Source organism: Notamacropus eugenii, chromosome 3, assembly GCF_028372415.1.
Source record: "Notamacropus eugenii isolate mMacEug1 chromosome 3, mMacEug1.pri_v2, whole genome shotgun sequence".
Taxonomy (NCBI): Eukaryota; Metazoa; Chordata; class Mammalia; order Diprotodontia; family Macropodidae; genus Notamacropus; species Notamacropus eugenii.
In genome coordinates, this window is record NC_092874.1 from 104,269,258 (window position 1) to 104,292,285 (window position 23,028).

General features: G+C 35.7%; 1 protein-coding gene across 1 annotated transcript; it reads right to left on the reverse strand.

Moving 5' to 3' along the window:
• Positions 1 to 297: 297 nt before the first annotated feature.
• On the reverse strand, positions 298 to 4,075 carry LOC140533112 (olfactory receptor-like protein OLF3). The gene has a single exon (XM_072652473.1). It carries the CDS (start codon positions 3,502 to 3,504, stop codon positions 2,434 to 2,436), a length of 1,071 nt encoding a protein of 356 aa, XP_072508574.1. The 5' UTR covers positions 3,505 to 4,075; the 3' UTR covers positions 298 to 2,433.
• Positions 4,076 to 23,028: the final 18,953 nt, after the last annotated feature.

Sequence of the window (23,028 nt, forward strand, 5' to 3'; positions counted from 1 at the left end):
ATTCCTACGATCTCTAATACTTTAATAGGAGTGGGTGGGTGCTGTATTTTGTCAAAAGTTTTTTCTGCATCTATTGATAGCTATATGATTTATGTCAATATGATCAATTATACTGATGGTTTTCCTAATATTGAACCAACCCTGACTTCCTGATATAAATCTCACCTGGTCATAGTGTACTATCTTCATAATAAATAGCTATAACCTCTTCGAAAATATTTTAAATTTTTATATCAATATTCATTACGGAAATTGGTCTCCAATTTTCTTTCTTTGTTTTGGATCTTCCTAGTTTAGATATCAACATCATATTTTTGTCATAAAAGGACTCCTGTCTCACTTATTTTTCCAAAGAGTTTATATAGGATTCAAATTAATTATTCTTTAGATGTTTGGTAGAATTCACTGATAAATCTATCTGGCCCTGGATATTCTTTTCCTAGAGACATTGAGGGCTTGTTCATTTTTTTTTTGAAATGTGGTTATTTAAATATTTTATTTCCTCTTCTGTTATTCTGGGCAATTCATATTTTTGCAAATAATCATCCATTTCACTTAGGTTGTCAGATTTATTGGCACACAGTTGAGCAAAATGGCTCCTAAAACTGCCATAATTTCCTCTTCATTGGTGGTGAATTCACCTTTTTCATTTTTCATATTGGTAATTTGTTTTTTCTTTCTTTTTTAAAGTGAAATTAACCAAAGGATTTTTTTCATATTTCACTTTTTTTCATAAGATCATCTCAGCTTTATCAGTTCAATAGTTTTCTTACTTTCAGTTTTATTAATCTCTCCTTTGATTTTCCAGAATACCTTATTTAACATTTAATTTGTTCTTTTTTGAATTTTTTAGTTGCATGTCCAATTCATCAATCTCCTTTCTCTCCATTTTATTCATGCAAATATTTAGAGACATAAAATTTCCCTAAGAACTGCTTTGGCTACATTCCAAAAGTTTTAGTATGTTGTCTCATTATTGTCATTCTCTTTGATTAAATTACTGATCATTTCTATATTTTGTTTTTTGACTCACTCATTATTTAGGATTATATTATTTAGTTTCCAATGAATTTTAAGTCTATCTTTCCATGGCTTTTTTATTACATGTAATTTTTATTACATCATGATCTGAAAAGGATGAATTTGATATTTCTGTCTTTCTGCCTTTAATTGTGATGTTTTTATGGTCTAATAACCTGGTCAATTTTTGTGCAGGTGTCATGTACCACTGAGAGAAAAGTATATTCCTTTCTTTCCCAATTCAACTTTCTTCAGAAGTCTTTCATATCTAAATTTTCTAAAATTCTATTCACCTTCTTAACATTATTTCTGAGGGAAACTGAGAAGAACTCAGGCAACTTCCTGGTTTCCCTCTGTCATCTTGGTCCTACCTCCCCACTCCTCACAGTTAGATCTCAAAAATTGTTTGATTGATTAATCAGAAGTATCTGGTCTGTGTTGTCCCTATATGAGTGCTTATACACATGCCACCTAGTCACAAATGATTCATACCTTAGGCCGTTAAAGTGTGTTCTCTACTCATGCATGTTCCTTTTTTCCTCCACCTCCCACTAGTAATGTGCTAACTGGTGAGAGAATATAAGCCTTGGTATGGGTTCAAGGAGTAAGACTTATGGTATTTTATTATTCTCTTCAATTTGAAATTTCAATTCAATTTCAAATTTGAAAAATGACTTTTGACTCTCTTAATTTTTGAAAAAAATTGGTAGGAATTTATGGGCAATAATTTTCAGCAGATGTTGATCTGAAGTACCAGAAACCTATAGTAGCTGTGGGGACTACATGTGAGTAAAGTCCTGGTTGTTCTCCATATCCCATGATTATGTCTATATTTTCAGAACAGTTTTATCTTATTCTCATACTTTATACTCCTCTAAAGTAACTCAACCAAATACCTGCTTGTTTTTCTACATAGACACCAATATGATTACAATATAGAGGGTCCTACATAACTTGAGTAATAGAAATTTCCCTCCAAGGCATTTCATCACATTGACTCAGTTTCACCATCCAGTGCTAAGGCCTTATGCACCAATTGTTATTCTTAGTGACTGTCCCAATATTAAAATGCATTTCTTTAAGAAATAATCAACTCAAGATATGCATGAACATAAGATGATGGTTGAAGACGAAATTCAAGTTTAGGCATATAAATACACCTAAAGTAATATAAAAAAATTAGTTTAAAATATAAGATATGTAAAACAAGAATAAAGTTGACCGAAATTCTCTGCCTGTACACTTGACCACTACGATTGTACCATCAATGCCTCTGCCCTTCACAACTCTTATCCTCTTCTTCCTATCTGAAACCATCCAGTCAGTGTTTTCCCATATTCCAAAAATAAAAGACAGTGATGTTACATTTAAGTTTTGGTAGGAGGACAGAGATCCCAGCTGTCTCTGAGTGACTCACAAGGATGCCAGCTTTGACTTTAATTCAGAAAATTGTCCTAGCAATTTCTTCCAGGCCCCCTTTACTTCCTTATTCCTCAGACTATAAATCATAGGATTCAACATTGGTGTTAAAAGAGCATAAAACAGTGTGATCAGCTTCTCCTGAAGAGTATTGGGACTTGAATGAGGCTGAATATAAATGAAGATGGCCATTCCATAGCACAAAGCTACCACTGTCAGGTGAGAGGCACAGGTATGAAATGCTTTCTTCCTTCCCTCTGCTGACTGGATCTTCAGAACAGTGGTGATGATCTGAATATAGGACAGCAGAACAAGGCAGAATGGGGTCATGAGCAGGATAATGCTGGAGACAGTAATTGCAACTTCATTGGAGGAAGTATCCACACAGGCAAGCCTAACCAAGGCTAAAATTTCACATGCTATATGGTCAATGACATTGTTTGTGCACATAGGTAACTGGAAGGTAAAAACTGTATGCATGACAGAGTTGAGGGAACCACCAACCCAAGAGGCAGCCAACAGTCTGGCACATAACCCTCCATGCATGATGGCTGAATAGTGCAGGGGGTCACACACTGCCACATAGCGGTCATAAGACATTACTGCCAGCAACACAAATTCAGTCCCACCTATGGCTAGGGAGAAATATAACTGGGCTGCACAACTCCCATATGGAATTGATTTCTGCTCTTGCAAAAAATGGATCAAGAGCTGAGGTACAATGCTGGTAGCATAAGAGACATCAACAAGGGAGAGATTGCTAAGGAAGAAGTACATGGGGGTGTGGAGGCGAGTGTCCAGCCTGATTAGGAGGATTATAAGAAAGTTTCCCAGCACAGTCAAAAGGTACATGGACAGAAACATGACAAAAAGCCAGACCTGGGCACCCCAGTCACTAGACAGCCCCAGGAGAATAAATTCATTCATCCACGTCTGGTTATTTGTTTCCATTAAACTGGGAGGGTAATCTGCAGGGAGAGGAAAAAATAACAAGAACCATTCAGTTAAGGAAAAGCAAAGCATGGGAAAAGCTTTTAAAATAAGTATTATTTTCCCATGTGACATTATATAACTTGAGGTAGCTCTGTTGCTTTAAACAGAGTGTCACCGAAACTAAATGAAATGAGCTACCCATGAGGCAATAATTCATCTGCTTTGAGAATTTAAGCAGAGCCAGATTACCACTTTAAGGGGATATTGACAAAGAGACTAAACACTGAATAGGAATGTGATTAGATGGTCTTCAAAGTCCCTTCCAGCTCTAAGAATCTATGACTACGTGTTTGGCACCATTGTGAACTAGCTTTACATTATTACATTGCCAAGGATTGACCTCCTAACAGGGGCTTATCTTCCCCATGTATACTCAAGCCCATCTCTTCCATCTTTTCGGTGATGTTACTCCATCAATTATACTCTCTCTCAGGTATCTTCCATAGATCCCTCTTTGCTGACTCTTCAGCCTACAAACAAATTTGGGATTCTATTGTTATAAAAATTGTCTGCCATGTCTTCAACCCATCCTGTTTCTCTTCCCTTCTACAAATGACAGTTCACAATCATTGCTTATGCTTTATCACCTTGTACCATGGGCAATTTGGCTTCCAGTCAATCCATTCCACTGTAACATCCCCTCTCTCCAGGGTAACTAATGACATATATAGTATAGTCACAAGAATGATAGACACAAAGATAATGCAATTCAGTAACAATGCCAGTAACAAGCTGGCTTTAAATTCCAGCTCCACGATTGACTACTTGACCTTGAACAAATTACTTAACGTCTCTGGAGTTTGATTTTTCTCATTTGTAAAATAAGGAGGTTGGAATCAATGAACTCTATGTAAAATGGGATAGATGCTTCCTGAGGGTTTATTCCAACTCTGAGACTGATTCTGTGATTCTATCAATCCAATGATCTTTATTCAATTCTTCCCGTCCTTGATCCTTCTGTAATATTTGCCAAGTGAACCACCAAGTCCTTGCTATTTTCTCCTCTTGTAATTTTCATTTCATTATCCTTTCCAATTTTTCTCCTACCTTTAAAACTACTCATTTGTCATCTTCATTGTTTAGCCCCTACTATTCCTCCACAATTTAAATGTAACTATTACTCAAATTTATGTCCACAGTTCTATTCTCTTTTCTCCATATATTTTCTCCTTTGTGATATCATTCATTCTCATAATTGTCAATTCTGGCTTAATTAATCAAGTCTTTATCTTCAAGCTTAACGTCTCTCCAGTACATCTATTTTATATTTTCCAGTATCTCTTGGAAATTTCTACTGAGATGCCTCACTGACACCTCACTGACAACAAAGCTGTACTTATTTTTTTTTTTTTACTCAAAACATGAACGCATACTTAACCTATTTCTGTTAATGGCAGTATCATTCTATCAGTCATCTAAATATTACCTCAGAATCATCACTGGGTCTTCTTTATCCCCTATATCTAAGAACGTGTCATTTCATCCATTCTGCCGGTTTTCCTCTTTTTCAACAACCCACATCTCTTCTTTTGTAGGCACTTTGTTAGCCTCCCAACTGGTCTGGCTCCCTCTAGTCTCTCCCTCATTCAAACCATCCTTCGTACCTCTGCCTGAGTAGTTTTATTCCTTCTTCTTTTAAAAGAATGTAACTCCCTGTTCATTTGCAAATATATTAATGATACTGGTATTCAGAGCTCCGATATGAATTAATCTACAATTCTAGCTCTATCTTACACTAATCTCGTACATCCTACCCTCTCCTTTTTCTGTTTTTGTTCACTCTGTCCCACATGTCTAGGATATACACCTCTTCAATCTCCATTTATAGAAATCCTTCCCTTCCTTCAAGGTCCAATAGCAGTGCCATCTTTTCCCTAAAGCCTCCTCCAAATCCCTCATCTAAAAGTTATCTCCCCATGAAAATTCTTATAGAACTTTGTTGGAACATTTCATTTTCCCTAGTGTCAAAATTATATATGTATATATCTTTCCCTCATTAGACTCCTAATATATGAGAAGTAGGTCTATGTCACAGCTGTCTTTGCATTTCAAGTGCTTACCCTTGAATGCTTAATGAATGTTTGTCAAATCTAGTTTTTAGGATCCTTTTTCATTTTTCTGGTGATAAAATAAAATTTAACATTTATATAGCATTTTAAAGTTTGCAAAGTGTTTTACATAGAAATCATTTAATCCTTACAACAACCCTCTGAGATAGGTACTATTATTATTATCCCAGTTTTATAGATGTGGAAACATCGTGGCTAAGGAAAGTTATATATTTTGCCAAGGGTTACACATCTAATAATTGTCTAAGGTGGCATAAGAACTCAGAATCTATCGATTCACAGTAGTCTCTTCACAACCCCACTTAGCTAACTCATAGTATAAATTCTCCTGCAGAGCCTTTCTCAGTCTTAAAACATTAAGCACTTGTCAAACTGGGATCATTGTTTCTTTCTCCTTCCCTAAGCAAGCTACAGAACAGTACCTAAAAAAACATCTAACTGAATTCTATGAAGATCCCCTTTTACCCAGTCCTGCATGTTGGTTCATAATTGTCTCTGAAGAATTTTTAGATCTCTCATTTCCATGAGGGCAGAGACTATCTTGTCTAAATTTCATGCCTCTCCCAGAACTGAAAATAGTATTTTGTACACAAAACATCGTGCTAAAAAAAATCCCCTGAGTAAAGAGATGAGGATAAGATATAGAATAGTTGGTACCTGTTTAAAAGAGTCTGAGTTATAATCATGAAGAAAGCAAGCTGAAAATTACATGAGTGTTCAGAAGCCATGGTTAAAATGGAATAAATAAAATAACTTTTACTTCTATATTTATTCTTTTTGTGTGCCTCAAACTTCAATTCCATAAAGGCATGAAACAAAGAAGGTTGGTGGTTGGGGTAGTTTATAAACCTATTTGTACAAATTATTCCTTATTAGATTCTAGAGTTAGAAGGAACCCAGTCTAATATTCTAATTTTCCAGATGAATAAACAGAGGCCCTGATTGCTAACACAACTCATCTATATTTGAATATGTAGAAAGGAACAAATAAATTATTCAAACCTACATCTTCGGATTCCAATTACTGTGGTCTTTTTACTACATCTCCAGACAAGCTAATTTGCCTTCTTTCATTCCTAACTGAATAACTTAAATCAAGGAAAGTGAGTAAGCAATGATCTAGAGGGAACAAAACTATCTTCTTTATCCTTGATGCAGTTGTAGGGCAGCAGCTGAGGCCCGGAAGTTGACCAGAAGACCTGAAACGAATCCTGACTGGCAATTCCTATCTGCATCATTCTGTGGCAAGCTATTTTCCCTTTCTAAGCTTCAGTATCAAGTGAAAGGTATGGAATAGACAGTGGATGTTCATGCCTGCAGTAACAAAACTATCTAGACTGAAGGACAGATTTCAAAACCAGGTCTTTTTGACTGCAAGTCCAGCATTCTCTATTATACCAAATTTTCTCTCAAGATAAAATAATTTTCTCCCCCCCACCCCATCCTCTGCCACATTAGTTATGTTGTGAAAGAGGAATCAGAAAAAAAGGGAAAAGCAAAGAGAAAGAAAAAAACACACAAAAAAAGAAAATAGTATGCTTCAATCTGCATTCAGACTTCATAATTCTTTCTCTGGATGTGGATAGCATTTTCCATCATGAGTCTTTTGGAATTTTCTTAGATCATTGTATTACTGAGAAGATCTAAGTTCAACAAAGTCATTCATTGCACAATATTGCTGTTACTGTTGCTGTGATTACAGTGTTCTCCTGGTTCTGCTTACTTCGCTCAGCATCATTTCATGTAAGTCTTTCCAAGTTTTTCTGAAATCAGCCTGCTCACCATTTCATTTGATGTATTTCATTACATTCATGTACCACAACTTGTTCAGCCATTCCCCACTTGATGGGCATTCTCTCAATTTCCAATACTTTGCCACAACAAAAAGAACTGCTATAAATAGTTTTGTACAGATGAATCTTTTTCTCTTTTTAATGATCTCTTTGGGATTCAGATCCAATAGAGGTATTGTTGGATCAAAGGGTAAGGACAGCTTTGTAATTCTTTGGGCATTGTTCCAAATTATTCTCCAGTATGGCTGGATCAGATCACAACTTCACCAGCAATGCATTAGTGTTTCAGTTGTCCCATATCTTCTCCAACATTTATCATTTTCTTATTTTGTCATATTAGTCACAGATAAGATATTCTTTAGGGAACCATTCAAAATCCAAGTCCTATAAATTTAAGGATGATATCACTAAAATTCAACAGCATTGCCCAACCTTCATCTCTCTCTACTGAGCCAATCAAAAAGCATCACTATTGATCAGGAGGCAACCTTTTCCTAGAAATGAGCATCTACTGATTTGCTATGCCAGAAGTCACAGATATTTCATTATCAACCACTTCATAGTATCGACCTAAACTTTTGACCTCTCTCATTACTAGACCCCACTTTTTGTCATCAAAATTTCTTTAGTACCAGTCCTCAACTTTCCTTTGTATAATCTTCACTGGATTGCCAAGAAACTTCTCACCACTTTTACACCTTACCTGTCTTTACAGTTATTCAAAGCAAGGGTATAACTTTAAATTCCAGTTTCTTGAGTAAATGTTACAGAAAAGGTCCTAGTACCCTTATTTGGAAAAGAAATATTTAGAACAGAAAGAGGATCTTATCTTTTGTGACTCTTTTGCAGTGTAGGGTTTGCTTTGATGCCATGGCTCAAAGGCATCCTTGAGAGGCTCACCTCGATTTACCATCCTTCCTTTAGTCCAAATTTTGTTAAACATTCCTGAAATCATTATTTCTTTGAGTCAATTGCTGGACAATTTATTTATTTATTAACTCTAATTGTATTTGATTCTTGTCTACTGCTAAATAAGTTATTTACAATGGCTATTCTAAACTTCTCCAGTTTGCTAAAAGTTCAAAACTAATTTCTATCTTAAACAGATGGTCTGTCTCATAATTATTAATAAACTTAAGGCCCCAAATCTCAAACTCAGACAATATCTAGCAGATCCAATCCTTGCTCCCTGCCCTTTCTCTCCAAGTATAATAATATGGAACCTTTGGTCCTTTTGCCCTGAAGCACATATCATCAGATTAACTTTAGAAGATTAGCCTGTGTGAAGAGAAACAAAACTATATATTGTGGTAATGTAAATAGTTAAGTGTTACAAATGTAAAGGGAATTGAGTTGCAGGTCACTGATAAGAACAGCGAACATTTATATAGCACTAAAGTTTATAAAGTTTACATACTTTAGCTATCCTAATGCTAATATTTATGTATTATATGAACAAAGACAGAAATAATTAACAGTCCCCAATACAACAATGCAATATTTTATGTAAGTTTTTCCTAGACTGGAAAGGCAGAGATTTTTGAATAATCTTTACTCAACTGGTAAAATTAAATGAATCTGCCTGTCACTCTAATCCTGTGAGAACGCTGTATGTCAAAGACCCTCTTACCTCACTATCCCTTACTATGTCACATGTTTTCTCCATTTTTCTTAGAAAACTGAACAAGGAAACTAACCTAGGAAGGCAAAAAAAAGGAACAGGAAAAGGATCCTCAATGCTCTGTCTGCTAATCAAGTTTCAACCAGTGATTCTTCTCATTCTTTATTTCTCTTTATACTATGAAATATACATCCAAATAACTATAAGCAGGATAATGAATATCTGAATTTAACAATTCTTCACCCCATTTGACCTCAATCCCATAGAAACCAGCAGTTATAAAATTAAGAGAAGCAGCTGCACTTTGAATTTGTAAAGGGAAGAAAAGAGGGAAGGGCAGAAATATATGAAAGAAAAGGAAAATATGCCTTAAATAAATACAAAGAGGACTGAGAAAATTTTCCAGGCATAGTACCCATTAATTATTAATAAAATTACCTATAACTAAACTCTAGATACTAAGATGTTTGTTCAGCTCCTTTGTATCACCTTGAAACATCAATTCATCTATTTTTACAGTCTCTCTGGCCTTGTCTATTCAGCCATTTTTATAAGAATTCCCAACTTTCCAGGAAGGCAGTAGCAAGTGTAACACTTCATAATAAAAAAAAAAAACAGGCTGAAATTGCTGGAGGAATTCATTCTTGATCCTTGAAAGACTGAGGAAGACAGACATGGATGAAGAGCATATATAGTTCAATAGTTTGAACACATAGTTCTCTCATTTTGGTACAAACTAATTCAGTCTCTTAAACACACACATATACACAGATGCACATGCACATACACATCATAAACTACCAAATAAAATGCCCACCTTCAAGCAAAGAAGGATGCTTCTGATTCACAAAGGAGAGAAAACTTGGCTGAAATGGATAATTAATTCCTTTGCAATGTGCAGGAGCATTTGCACCAATCAGACGTTGAGAATTGAGAATTCCAAAAGCACTTAGGTTAGTGATGTTTCCAAGACCTGAGTCTGACATCCTGAGAGGGCAATTAATGTTACCTCTTCAGAATCTTGTTATGTTCTTCTGGTCTGATTTCATTCATCTGACTCCCTATACTAGATTGCATTTCCTTAAGCAGGGTTATACATCAAAGTTGACCTTCTGGAAAGTTATGTTTTGTTTTATTTTCATCTTTTTTTAATTTTTTTTACCTTCTTCCTCCCTATTTAGACATCTAAAGGCATGGACGTTTGATTACAGTGTAAGTCTCTCAGTGGTACAGTATCCTACCGTACTGCACCTTCCCTGAAATTCCCTCTTGATTTTTTTCATTCCTTGTGTTGCAACAGTCCAAATGAGTACACAGAGTCTAGGGATGAGAGTCATGGGAACTAGTTTCTAGTCCCAGCTCACAATCTAACTTGCAGCACCTCTGAGCAAGTGACTTAGCCATTCTGTACATCATTTTTTCTAAAAATAAGTGAGGTAAGACCCTATCAATCTTAAATTAATGTTTTGAAAACTGAATGTAATAAAATATTTTAAAGTGTCTTGAAAAAATATTTGTGAAAAACAAGATATTATTAATAATATCATCTACTAAATTCAATATATATGCTCTTTTTTTAGCTTTGGGGATTATCAACTGAACTACTCTTTGTAAAAAGATACTGCCTAACTCTACAACAGGATAGACTTAAATATATCAGGCCCAAGAAACAAAAGTGTCCTGGGGTCCCCAGCTTCTACACATCAGGTGTTTTCCTCACATTGACAATAGCTCTGGGAAGGATCTTTTAAAAGGTCATGATGCACTTCTGCTCCAAAGATCATAAAAAAGCAACAAGTTCCATGCCTTCTTGTCACATGTCCTATCCACTACCTTCCAGTTTTCTCACTCTGACCTAAGATTTTGGTCATCCTTTCTTGACAGATCTGAAAAGTATCAGTATTAGGTCAATAGCAGTGCTTTATAATCATGGCATCCATTAAACATCATCATTGTTGAACACCAAAATCATCACTCATCAAGCAAATGATTGTCTTCTAACATACAATAACAACCCACTGGATATTTGAGAGTAATTTTGGCATCATATGATATGATAATAAAATGATGAGACTTAGAGTGCTTTAATCAGTTATCCATGAAGACCAAAGGATCCCAATCTACTGGTTGCAATCATGGGATTAAGTGAAACTTTACTTCGTCAATCTCTAAACCAACTGCTACTGTCACCTCACCCTACTTTCTAAAGCTGATTCAGAGCAGTAGCTCCCAAGCCAAGTGTTAGAAATGAGGATTAAAATATTAGAGAAGATGCAGGAGAGTTGGAACACTAATTTATTATTGATGGAGCTGTGAGATGATCCAACCATTCTGGAGAGCAATTTGGAGCTATGCCCTAAGGGCTATAAAAATGTGCATACTATTTGACCCAGAAATACTGCTTCTAAGGCTGTATCCCAAAGAGATCATAAAAATGGGAAAAGGACCCATGTGTACAAAAATATTTATAGCAACTCTTTTTGTGGTGGCCATGAACTGAAAATTGAGGGCATGTCCATTAAATGGGGAATGGCTGAGCAAGTTGCAGTACATGAATGTAACGAAATACTATTATTCCAAAAGAAATAATGAACAGGCTGATTTCAGAAAAAACTGGAAGACTTATATGAACTGATGCTGAAAAAGGATGAGCAGAGCAGGAGAACATAATACACAATAATAGTCACAGTGTGTGAGGACTGTTTTTGATAGACTTAGCTCTTCACAGTGATGTAAGGACCTAAAACATTTCCAAAGGACTTAGGATTCAAAATGCCATCCACATCCAGAGAAAGAAATATGGAGTTGGAATGCAGAATAAAACATACTGGTTTTCTCTTATGTTATATTTTCTTTTGTTTTTCTCCTGGTTTCTCCCATGTGTTTTAATTGCTCTACGAAACATGCCTAATGTGAAAATGGGTAGAACCCATATAAGATTCCAAATCATCTTGGGGAGGAAGGGGGAGAACATTTGGAACTTATGGAAGTGATTGCTGCAAACTGAAAATTAATTAATTAATTAATTTGGGGAGAAAAGTAATAAATATTAGCAATGATCACAGGTCATCTAAGCCCTCTTCTATCTCTAAACTTACACAATTTCCTGTACTATTCCTTCTTTATATACTACAAGATGACATTCCGTCAAACTATTTCATCATAATTATATTTATTAAAATGACAATAAGTCAAGCAATATAATTGTATATAAGAATTGACATTAAGTAGCATTATGATCCAAGATGGGGAGAAGAGAAATTACTAAAGGCACCCAAGTCCATACTCGAGAATTACTGTCCTTCAATACTCAGATGGATCTGTGATGGCATTTCAATGTTTTTTCCAACAGTGAAAAACATGCCCAATTCATTTCTAGCCATTCTTTTCCCTATACATAAGATAGAAAATACATAGAAATTATAAATACATATATATGTATATATACATGTATATATTTCTGTGTACATATATGTGTATATATACATATGTGTATGTGTGTATACATACATACATATATACATACATACATATATATATATATATATATATATATATATATATATATATATATATATATATATAATGGACCTCTAGTTTCATGCCTTAAAGTGGACCACAGATATTCAGATATTCAGAAATCATAAAGTAATTGATGTAATAAAAAGATGCTTTTGTATACATGAATAGGTTAACCAAACAATAGATCAAGAAAATCACAAAAGTAAAATCGAAACATTAGCTATATATTTTTTTTACTCCTTTTTTCCTCTTTTTTATTTATTTTCAATTTTCAACATTCATTCCCACAATATTTTGAGTTCCAAATTTACTCCCCATCTCTCCCCTCCCCCCACCCCAAGACATTGTGCATTCTGATTACCCTTTCCCCCAATCTGCCCTCCCTTCTATCACATTTATCCCTTCCCTTATCCCCATCTCCTCTATTTTCTTGTAGGGCAATATAGATTTCTATACCCCATTACCTGTACTCCTGGTTTCTCAGTGGCATGTAAAAACAGGTTTTAACATTCATTTTTAAAACTTTAAGAGTTCTAACTTCCCTCCTTTCCCCCTTCTCTATCCATCTCCACTGAGAAGGCAAGCAATTCAATATAAATTATACATGTATAGTTATACAAAACACTTTGATAACAGTCATGATGTGAAAGACTAACTATATTTCCCTCCATCCAGTCTTGCCCCCCATTTATTCTATTCTCTCTTTTTTGACCGTGTCCCTCCTCAAAAGTGTTTACTTCTAATTACCCCCTCTTCCCATTTGCCCTCCTTTCTATCATCCCACACACACTGCACTTACTTCCTTCTCCCCTACTTTCCTGTAGTGTAAGATAGATTTTCATGCCAAAGTTAGCATGAATGTTATTCCCTTCTTATGATGAGAATAAACTTCACTTTTTCCCTCTCACCTCCACTCCTTTTCCCGTCCATTGAAAAACCTTTCTCTTGCCTCTTTTATGAGAGATAACTTGCCCTATTCCATTTCTCCTCCCAACATATTCCTCTCTCACCTCTTAATTTTATTTTTTTAGATATCATCACTTCCTATTCAACTTACTGTGCCCTTTGTCTATATGTATATAATCCCTTCATCTACCCACATACTTAGAAATGTATCAAGAGTTACACATATTATCTTTCCATGTAGGAATATAGACAGTTCAACTTTAGTAATTCCCTTATGATTTCTCTTTCCTGTTTACTTTTCCATGCTTCTCTTGATTCTTGTGTTTGAAAGTCAAATTTTCAATTCAACTGTGGCCTTTTCATTAAGAATGGTTGTAAGTCCTCTATTTCACTGAATGACCACTTTCCCCCTGAAGTATTACACTCAGTTTTGCTGGGTAGGTGATTGGTTTTAATCCTAGCTCCTTCGACTTCTGGAATATCATATTCCAAGTCCTTCAATCCCTTAATGTAGAAGTTGCTAGATCTTGTGTTATCTTGATTGTATTTCCACAATATTCAAATTGTGTTTTTCTGACTGCTTACAATATTTTCTCCTTGATCTGGGAACTCTAGAATTTGGCTACAATATTACTAGGAGTTTTTCTTTTCAGATCTCTTTCAGGTGGTGATCAGTGTATTCTTTCAATGTTTATTTTACCTTCTGGTTCTAGAATATCAGGGCAGTTTTCCTTGATAGTTTCATGAAAGATGATGTCTAGGCTCCCTTTTTTGATCATGGCTTTCAGGTAGTCCGATAATGTTTAAATTGTTTCTCCTGGATCTATTTTCCAGGTTAGTTGTTTTTTCAACGAGATATTTCACATTGTCTGCTACTTCTTTATTCCTTTGGTTTTGTTTGATAATTTCTTGATTTTTCATAAAGTCATTAGCTTCCAAATGATCCATTCTAATCTTTAAGAAATCATTTTCCTCAGTGAGCTTTGGGATCTCCTCTGGTCAATTCTGCTTTTTTAGAGCACTCTTCTCCTCCTTGGCTTTTTGAATCTCTTTTGCCATTTGGGTTAGTCTATTTTTTAAAGTGTTATTTTCTTCAGCATTTTTTGTGTCTCCTTTAGCAAGCAGTTGACTCATTTTTCATGATTTTCTTGCATCACTATCATTTATCTTCCCAATTGTTGCTCTACTTTTCTTACTTGATTTTCAAAATCCTTTTCGAGCAATTCATATTTTTCTTGGAGACTTTGGATGGAAAAGCTTTGACTTTTTTTTCTTCTGATTTCATGTTTTGGTCTTCCTTGTCACCAAAGTAAGATTCTATAGTGTGATTCTTTTTCCAGTTTTTACTTGTTTTCTCAGCCATTCACTTGACTTCTGATCTCTTTGTCAAGGTAGATCTCTGCTTCCACTGGGGATGGGGGAGTGTACTATCAGCCACTAGATCCCCTCACAGTCTGTGGGCCTAGAACTCCAGAAACAGTGGCTGCTACTGCCTCTGCTGAGTTCCTCTGCCCCCTTCTCTCTCAGACACCCTGGAGTTGGGGCCAGACCGCTTCACTCTTCTCCACTGGTCTCACAGGCTTTGCCCACTGACCTTCCAATTTATCCTCAGTGTTTTGAGGTCCTGAAGTTTGGAACCTACCACAGATGTGAAAGATTCAGTCTCCTCAAGGCCTGCTGTGGTCCTGTCTGTGCTGGACCCGCCCATGCTGGACTGAGTCCTGCCCCCTGTGTGGCATGGTAGACACTTCCCAGAGACCTTCCAGGCAATCTTGGGCTGAAGATTTGCTTCACTCCATCATTCTGTGAAATCTGCAGCTCTAGAACTTGCTTAGAGTCATTTTTATAGATATTTGGCTGGACTTTGGAGGAGTGCTCTAGAAAGTCCATTCTGTTACTCTGCCATCTTGGCTCCATCCCTATACACATAATATTTTTTTTTAAGTTTCTAAGGTGAAGTGTAAAGAGAAACTGTAAAGTAAATAAATGCATTGAATATTATTACTAAGTATGTGATACCCAAGACAAATGAGAAATTGACATAGATATAAAATATCAAGAGCTATTTCCTAACAGGTAAATGCTCCAAATATATGAATTTTTTTTTAAATTGAAAGCTAAAAATTAACATTTGATAGCATACTCCAAATCACTATTTATAAAAATAAATTATAAGAACCCAAAATGCTTAATCTTACAACCTGAAAATTGACAAAGATGAAAAAAATGGAAATAATCAACATTGGTGGGATTGTGAGAAGATAGACATACTAAAGCCTCTTGTTCCTTGTGTTATGAATTGATTCAGTCATACTGGGAAACAATTTGGAATTGTACAAAAAAAGTGAATAAACTCTCAATACCTTTTGACTCAGTGATGTCTACTACTGGGTATATACCACTCCTCACCTCCCAGAACATGAGAGACATAAAAAAATGGGTATCATAGACAAAAATACTTATAGCAGTACTCTGTGGTACAGAATTGGAAGCAAATTTGGATCATCATTTAAGGAAGGAAATTTTGTATATAATGAGAGTTAGTTTGATCTAATGGATAGAGACCTCACCTTAGAATCATGAAGACTTCAATTTAAGCCTGGCTTATATTGGCTATGTGACCCTTGACATGGTAATTAATTTATCTTAGCCCTCAAGATACTCTTAGGACCATAAGTTCATAGAGCTGTGGTTGGAAATATCCTTAAAGACTGTCTAGTTCAACAACTTCATTTTACAAATGAGAAACTGAGGCTCAGAGGTAAAAATTAATTGCCCAAGGCCACACAGGTAGTGACTGGCAGGGCTGGGATTTGAACCTACATCTTCTAACACTGAATACAGCATATTTTCCACTACATCACATCTCCTCTCCTCCTCCCACCACTCCCAATATGGCAACTTAGGGATCACAGCTCTAGAACTCAGAGCCAAGTTTTTGCTATGACAAGTAGCTATTATGGGCCAGTCATTGTGCCAAATGCTGGAAAGATAAAGGAAAGGTCAAACAAACAAAGAACACCTACTCTTGTAGAAGGTGAGATTTTAGTTGAGCCCTGAATAAAGTCAGAAGATGGAGATGTGAGAGAGAATTCAAAACATGGGATACTGCCAGTAAAAATGCAAATAGTCACGAGATAGAGTCATGAGAGGAACAGGAAGGAAGTCAGCATCACTGAATCATAGAGTATAAAGAAAAGGGAGGCCATATAGTCCAACCTTTCTCTCTTTACAGAAGAAACAAAAGAATAGAGATAGTAATTTGTTGAAGATCTCATTTCCCCCTAGACTAATATTTTGCCTCCCCTTTTTACCTATCCTTTAATCTTTGAAGGGGTTTTGCCTCTGACAAACTGAGACTGGGAAACACCTTAATTTAAAAAGCCAAGAGCATTCACTGCATCCTGGGCCATCATTCAGTCATCTTGACTTTTGCCTTGCCACTGGAGTTTGATGATTCTGGAGAAGACTAAGGCTGATGAGTTTGCACAACTCTACCTCACTTAAATCTAATTCATACTTAAGTCAAGATAAAACCATCATGAAGTCGTTGGTTATTTTCAAGAACAAAGTATGGACAACAGCAATAGTAAATGTGAGAGGCAAGATTTAAACTGGGGTCTTTTGCCTCTGGAGCTCTTTCTAAAGTACCATACTCCCTCATTACAGAACAGAAGCAAATTTGCATTGGTAGAATTTTCCTCACTGAGAATTCCTTTGTGTAGTAAGAAATGAGGACATAGAGGAATGAATAGAAACTTAGTCAGATTTATATCATCTGAGACAGAGTGAAATAAGAACTAAGGGAACATTATGCATAATAACAGTATTCATATGAATGAATAGAACACTAAAAGAAAAGTAAATTCTGTGAAATTTTGAAAACAGATGACGGCCCTGGAGAATAGATCAAGAAGTTTACTGCTCTCTTCAAGTTAGAGAAATTAGGGGTTACTGGGATAATGTCTAACAATTTGACCATTGTATTACTGATTAATTATTTTTCTTTATTACTGGAGAAGTTTCAATGCTAGGCAGGAGAGAGGTATTCCCTCTCCTGCCCCTTGCCCTGAAATGACTGGGATATAAATTAAAAAGGATTGGAAGAGCCAGGATGATGGAGAGAAGCCAAGAAGTTGCCTAAGCTCTTCCCATAAAAATTAGTTATGATAGACGTCCAGAGAAAATTGAATTGAGATAGAATCTTTTTCTCAGAGGTACATGGAACCTAAACAAAAATTGATTACGTATTAGGACATAAAAGCATCACAATCAAATAAATTCAGGAAGGCAGAAATCTCATATATATGTTTTTTTTTAGATAATGATGCAATGAAAATCACAGGTAATAAAAAGGCCATGGAAAGGTAGACTAAAAAACCATTAGAAACCAAATAACCTAATCCTAGAGAAGAAGTAAGGCCAAACAACAAATTATAGAAATAATCAATAACTACATCAAAGAGAATGACAATAATGAAACAACATATCAAAATTTATGGGATGTAGCCAAGTCAGTTTTAGGGGAAATTTTACATCTCTAAATGTTTACATGAATAAAGTGGAGAAAAAGGAGATTAATGAAGTCAACATGCAACTAAGAAAGCTAAAAAAGGAACAAATTAAAAATCCCCAATCAAATACTTAGTTAGAAATTCTGAAAATCAAAGGAGATATTAATAAAATTGAAAGTAAGAAAACTATTGAAATAATAAATAAATTAAAGAGTTGGTTGTATTTTTTAAAATGATAAAATAGACAAAACTTTGATTAATTTGATTTAAAAAAAAAGTTAACCAAATTTCCAGTATCAAAAATGAAAAAGGGGGGGGGGGAGGGCAAAGCCAAGATGGTGGAGTAGAAAGACACACATATGCTACCTCTTCCCCCACAGCTCATAAAACACCTGTAAAGAAGGACTCTCAACAAATTCTAGAGCAGCAGAAGCCACAGAACAAAGAAGTGGAGGAGGTTTTGACACCACAGTGACCTTCAAGACTGATGGGAAAGGTCTGTCACTCCAGACACAGAGCAGAACCCAGCCTAGCCTTGGCCACACAGCACAGGGAGGAGCAGAACCAAGCAGACTTCAAGGACAGAATCTCCAGCAGCAGCACAGATCCCTCAACCCACAGGCACTAAAGGTCAGTGAGAGTGGTTTTTTTTGACTGGCTGAGAAGGGAGAAGGGTATCCCCATAACTCAGGTCTCCTCAGGTAGCAGCAGCAGAGGCAGCAGCCCATGGGGCTCCCAAAGCAAGCACTAGCCCACATCCATTGTTGAAGGTCTCATTATAAAGCCCCTGAGGGAACTGAGCCCTGTGTGGCAGCCCTGCCCCCACCTGAGCAGCTGATCTTAATCTCACATTGAATAGAGGCTCTGCCTCTGCCTAAAGCCACTGAGGAATTGGAGTAGCTCATCTGAATCTCAGCCCCCAGTGCTGGCTTGTAGGAACTGGAGGCAAGGTGGTTGTGGAGAGGAAACTCAGAAGTCAAGTAACTGACTGGGAAAATGACAAAAAAAAGGGAAAAAAATAAGACCATAGAAGGTTAATTTCTTGGGGAACAAGTGTCTCCTCCCATCCTTTCTGATGAAGAAGAGCAAGGCATACTGTCAGAGGAATTCAAAGCCCCTGCTTCCAGGGCCTCCAAAGGGATCTTAAACTTCGCTCAGGCAATAGAACAGCTTGAAAAGAGAGTTAGCAGCTTACTAAAGGAGAACAAAAAAATACTGAGGAAAATAACACCTTTAAAAAGAGGCTAACTCAATTGGAAAAAGAGGTCCAAAGAGCCAATGAGGAGAAGGAGGCTTTAAAAAGCAGACTTAGTCAAATGGAGGAGAAGGTTCAAAAGCTCACTGAAAAAAATAATTCATTGAAAGAAAAAATTGAGTTCAAGGAAATGAATGACTATGAGATAAACCAAACAGTTAGAAAACAAAACCAAAAGTCTGAAAAAATAGAAGATAATGTGAAATATCTCATTGGAAAAACAACTGACCTGGAAAATAGATCCAGGAGAAAAATTTAAAAATTATGGGATTACCTGAAAGCCATGATCAAAAAAAGAGCCTAGACATTATCTTCCATGAAATTATCAAGGCAAACTGCCCTGAGAGTCTAGAACCAGAGGGCAAAATAAATATTGAAAGAATCCACTGATCACCTCCTGAAAGAAACCCAAAGAGAGAAACTCCTAAGAATATTGTGGCCAAATTTCAGAGTTCCCAAATCAAGGAGAAAGTACTGCAAGCAGCTAAAAAGAAACAATTTGAGTATTGTGGAAATACAATCAGGATAAAACAGGATCTGGAAGCTTCAACATTAATGGATTGAAAGGCTTGGAATAGGATATTCCAGAAGTCAAAGGAACTGGGATTAAAACCAAGAATCACCTACCCAGCAAAACTGAGTATTATACTTCAAGGGAATAAATGGTCATTCGATGATACAGAGGACTTTGAAGCATTCATATTGAGGAAAACACCAGATCTGTATAGAAAATTTGACTTTCCAACACAAGAATCAAGAGAAGCATGAAAAGGTAAACAGGAAAGAGAAGTCATAAAAAGACTTTCTAAAGCTGAACTGTTTACATTCTTACATGGAGAGAAAATATTTATAATTCTTGAATCTCTTAGTATTTGGGTGAGTAGAGGGATTGTACATACACACACACACACACAGAGAAAGTACAGGTTGTGTTGAATCAGAAAAGATGGTATCCACACATACGCACACACACAAAATAAAATAAAAATTAAGGGGTGAAGGAAGAAAATACTGGGAGGAGAAAGGGAGAAATGGAATGAGGCATGCTATAAAACTCACAAAAGAGATAAGAAAAATCTTGTTCAATGGATGAGAAAAGGGCAAAGGGGAGAGGGAAAAGTGAAGCTATTCTCTCCACATATGGCTGAAGGAGGGAATAACATGCTCACTAAATTTGATATGAAAATCTGTCTTAGACCACAAGAAAGTAGGGGAGGAGGTGAAAAGTAGGGTGAGGGGAATGATAGAAGAGAGGGCAAATGGGAGAAAGGAGTAACTAGAAATAAACACCTTTGTGAAGGGACAAGGTCAAATGAGGGAACAAAAAAAAATAAGGGGAGCTAGAGTAGGATAGAGGGCAACATAGTTAGTATTACAGAAGATGATTATTATGGAAGTCTTTTGCAAAATGACACACATTTAGTCTGTATTGAATTGCTTGCCTTCTCATTCAGGATGGGTAGGGAGGGAGAGAAGTTGGAATTCAAAGTATTAGTAATGAATGTTGAGAACTTTTATTGCATATAATTGGGAAATAAGAAATACAGGGAATGGGGTATAGAAATTTATCTTGCCCTACAATAAAAGAGAGAAGATGGGGATAAGGGAAGGGTAGGATGTAATAGAAGGGAGGGTACATTGAGGGAAGGAGTAATCAGAATGCAAGGTATTAGGATGCAGGGGGAGGGGAGTGATGGGGAGAAAAATTGGACATCTTACAAAGTGATATAAAAGCAATTAGTATTAAAAACAATTGACTGAATTATTTACTGAGAATAAATCAATGGCATCTTTAGTTTGGGGAAAAGAATTTTAGTCTAAATTTCCTAGAGGCATGTAACCTCGGGTAAAATTTGGCATGTATGAAAAAGTTAAGGTTTTAATGGTAAATTTGATTATGTGATTGCTATTTAATCAGGAACTAGAACATGAATAGAAAGGCATGTAAGCCACTTAAGGCTTGCCTCAAAAGACATTCCTTAGCCAAAGTGAAATTATAGTCATATTGGAAACCTGGTTATTGGAACTTGCTATTTTAATATTCTATGGGACTATTAAGTGACTGTTCTTCTGAGTCTAACTCCAGATATGGATAACAAGAAAGGCAGTCTGAGCCTCCAATCCACGATGCCATTAAGCCTGTGAGATGCTGGTATGAACTGAAAAAGGTATTCTGATGGGAAGTGTGGGAGATCAGCTGTTCATCCTGGGCTGAGGTAAGATTCTCCTGACTAAATTTCCTCACTGATACCTTGCAGACTTTAAGCCTGACTGAAAGCAAGTTGACAGCCTACTCCTACCTGGAATTGACATGAAGTTGAGGAGATATTGGTTCCCTGCCACTCTTAGTGACCATTTCCTATAGTCAAAACATTTGTAAGCTTAATACCAGATCTATTAAATTATCAATTGTTGGTAGGGGAACATCCAAGGTTAAGTCTAAAATTAAGCTATTAGGCTTAGGACTTTAGACCAACAACAATAAGTTAGGGTTCTTTAATTCTTAGTAATACTGTGGAGACATTTAAGTCAAGGGCTTGTGAAGTTAGCATACATAAATATTATTTGTGTCTCAGTTGGTTAATGCTTAAAAAATTATTTTGTGGTCTATATTGTAAATGCTTTAAAAAAAAAGTATCACCTGATCAAAATTTGGAATTGTTTTATGTGATATGAACTGTGTTAAAAATGAAAAATAAAAAAAAATAAAAAAAATGAAAAGAGTGAGTTCTCTACCAAAGAAGAGGAAATTAAAGCATAATTAGGAACTACTTTTCCCAGCTGTGTGTTGATAAATCTGGCAATCTAAGTGAAATGGATGGATATTTACAAAAATATAAATTGCTTAGATCAATGGAAGAGGAAATAAAATACTTAACCCCATTTCAGAAAAGACATCAATGAACTCCCTGGAAAAAATCTCTAGGATCAGATGGATTTACAAGTTAACTGTACCAAACATTTAAAGAATGATTAATTCCAATACTGTATAAACTATTTGGAAAAACAAGTGAAGAAGGAGTCATCCAAAATTCTTTTCATGACACAAATATGGTGCTGACACCGAAACCAAGAAGAGCCAAAACCAAGAAAGAAAATTAGAGGCCAATTTCTGTATGAATTTTGATACAAATTTTTTAAATAAAATATTAGCAAAGAGATTATAGCCATTTATCATGAGAATAAAACATCATTAAGAGGTAGTATTTATACCAGGAAGGCAGGGCTGATTCAATATTAAGAAAACTATCAGCATTTGTTCTTTGTCAAGAACAAAACTAACAGAAATCAAATTATTATCTCAATAGATGCAGAAAAAGATTTGACAAAGTTAAAACATCCATTCCTATTTAAAATGTTAAAGAACACAGGAATAAAGAGAACATTCCTTAAAATCATAAGCAGTATCTTTCTAAAACCATCATCAAACATATATAATTGGGATAAGCTAGAAGCCTTCCTAATAAGATCAGGAGTGAAACAAGAATGAAATACTATACTAGAAATGTAGTTAGCAATAAGAGAAGAAAAAAATTGAAGGAATCAGAATAGGCAATGGAAGAAATAAAACTATCACTCTTCACAGATGATATGATGGTATACTTAGAGAATCCCTGAGAATCAACTAAAAAGCTACTAGAAATAGACTGATATGTTGTATAGAATACCAAGATAAGGTCAAAATGGCCACATGACTTAGACATAAATGGTGATATCATAAGCAAATTGGAGGGGGTGGGATTGGAACTCTAAATCTTATAAAAGTGAATGTCGAAAACTATCTTTACATGTAATTGGAAAGAATAAAGTACTATTAAGTGGGGGGGGGTATTCAAAAAAAATTAAAAAGGACAAAATATCAAGAATATCAAAGGAATTGATGAAAAATGCAAAGAAAAGTGGACTAGCTGTAACA

What these genes read in the sequence shown, in the direction of transcription:
- LOC140533112 (XM_072652473.1), bottom strand. Translation starts at nt 3,504, where the DNA reads ATGTCACATGGGAAAATAATACTTATTTTAAAAGCTTTTCCCATGCTT.